This window comes from Primulina huaijiensis, unplaced genomic scaffold (assembly GCF_012295235.1).
Source record: "Primulina huaijiensis isolate GDHJ02 unplaced genomic scaffold, ASM1229523v2 scaffold206314, whole genome shotgun sequence".
Lineage (NCBI taxonomy): Eukaryota > Viridiplantae > Streptophyta > Magnoliopsida > Lamiales > Gesneriaceae > Primulina > Primulina huaijiensis.
This window is the reverse complement of record NW_027354418.1, coordinates 1-1,639: the sequence shown is the minus strand read 5'-3', so window position 1 is coordinate 1,639 and position 1,639 is coordinate 1. Positions and strand designations below refer to the sequence as shown.

The 1,639-nt window shown below is 40.0% G+C and overlaps 1 protein-coding gene across 1 annotated transcript; it reads left to right on the top strand.

Moving 5' to 3' along the window:
• Positions 1-6: 6 nt before the first annotated feature.
• On the top strand, positions 7-1,633 carry LOC140966433 (DNA-directed RNA polymerase II subunit RPB2-like; the record flags this gene model as incomplete). The annotated part of the gene is made up of 4 exons (XM_073426721.1): positions 7-67; positions 834-1,055; positions 1,152-1,442; positions 1,568-1,633. Coding segments are annotated over exons 2-4 (534 nt in total), but the record flags the coding sequence as incomplete, so codon positions are not given.
• Between the last annotated feature and the right edge of the window lie 6 nt (positions 1,634-1,639).

Here is a 1,639-nt window from a genome sequence, read left to right as displayed (position 1 = left end):
GTCCGCGGACATCGAGATCCGACCCGAGTCGCAGCACAACCCGGGCCACCAGCCAGACTTCGCGGAGGTCGTTTCGCTTATGGGAATTTTTTTATGAGTGTTGATATGCATTCTTCGAGAAATAGGAGCAATTTATGGAGTTTTAGGGTTTGCAGCACGGGAACTGTTTTTTATGGGTTAATTGCGGTGATGCTCCGAACATTTCGATGGTTGAGTTTTTCTTTTGTGTGTTTCTTCATAAACTTACGGTAAAAAGAGACAATTGGAAAGAGGAGACATGTCTTTGTAACTGTAAAGGTCCAAGGGTTTATGAGTGAAAGAGCCAATTTAAAGAGTGTTTGTGGAAGTAATATTGGCTAGTGATCTGTCAATCTTAATATTGCAAGGCGTCAATACAAAAAGAAAAACAATAATGTCTCCTGCTTTGATTTATAGGTTTTTGACATGTGAAGTTGTGTTGTTGCTAGTAGTAGTCATTTAAAGAACTGAAATTTGAGTTGCTTGATTAGAGTTACATGAATAGAAAAATCTTGGTTGGACCGTTACCAGAAAATTGGAATGTTGTTTTTTGGTTTCATGGAATCTGTCATTAACGGGTTAGCTGACAAAATCGATGCTTGGACTTTCTTCTAGCTGCCATTTCACAAGATAGATTGCAAGTTAAGTGACTGAGACTGATATTGTAGTATTTCGGATGACACAGAGGAATTTTTGCAGCCTGAGAAACATTAGTGCATGTTTGTTTTGAAAAAAGAAAATTTTCATGTCGTCTGTTAACCACTAATCTGCTAAAGAGGATCTAACTTTTTTGTCTCGGCTTGTGACTTTTGCAGACTATTTATAAGATTAGTTTTGGCCAAATATACCTGAGTAAACCAATGATGACAGAGTCTGATGGAGAAACCGCGACTTTGTTTCCTAAGGCTGCAAGGTTAAGGAATTTGACTTATTCAGCCCCACTGTACGTGGATGTTAGCAAGAGAGTTATCAAGAAAGGTCATGACGGTGAAGAAGTTACCGAGGCTCAGGATTTCACTAAAGTTTTCATTGGGAAGGTAAATTGATGCTTTTTGACACGTGTCGTAGAAGGGAAAAATTTCAGGCTTTTCTCCAAAGGTGACACTGACACTTCCTCTTGCTTATCTGTGTAGGTTCCTATTATGCTTCGGTCAAGTTATTGTACTCTATATCAGAATTCAGAGAAAGATTTGACAGAACTGGGAGAGTGTCCATATGACCAGGGTGGTTATTTCATCATAAATGGAAGTGAAAAGGTGTTAATTGCTCAGGAGAAGATGAGCACCAATCATGTCTATGTATTTAAAAAGAGGCAACCAAACAAGTATGCGTATGTCGCAGAAGTCCGATCCATGGCCGAGACCCAAAACAGGCCACCTAGTACAATGTTTGTCCGGATGCTTTCTCGTACTAGTGCCAAAGGGGTAATGGACATGCCTAGGCAGATGACAATTTTCTCTTTTTCCTTTTGGATGCATGATTTTTTTCCGTACCTTTTCAAGTGCCTTGGTTTTATGAATATGTGTGTGTGTGTGTGTTGCGATTGCAGGGTTCATCTGGTCAGTACATACGGGCCACCCTCCCATACATTCGCACAGAGATTCCTATCATTATTGTGTTC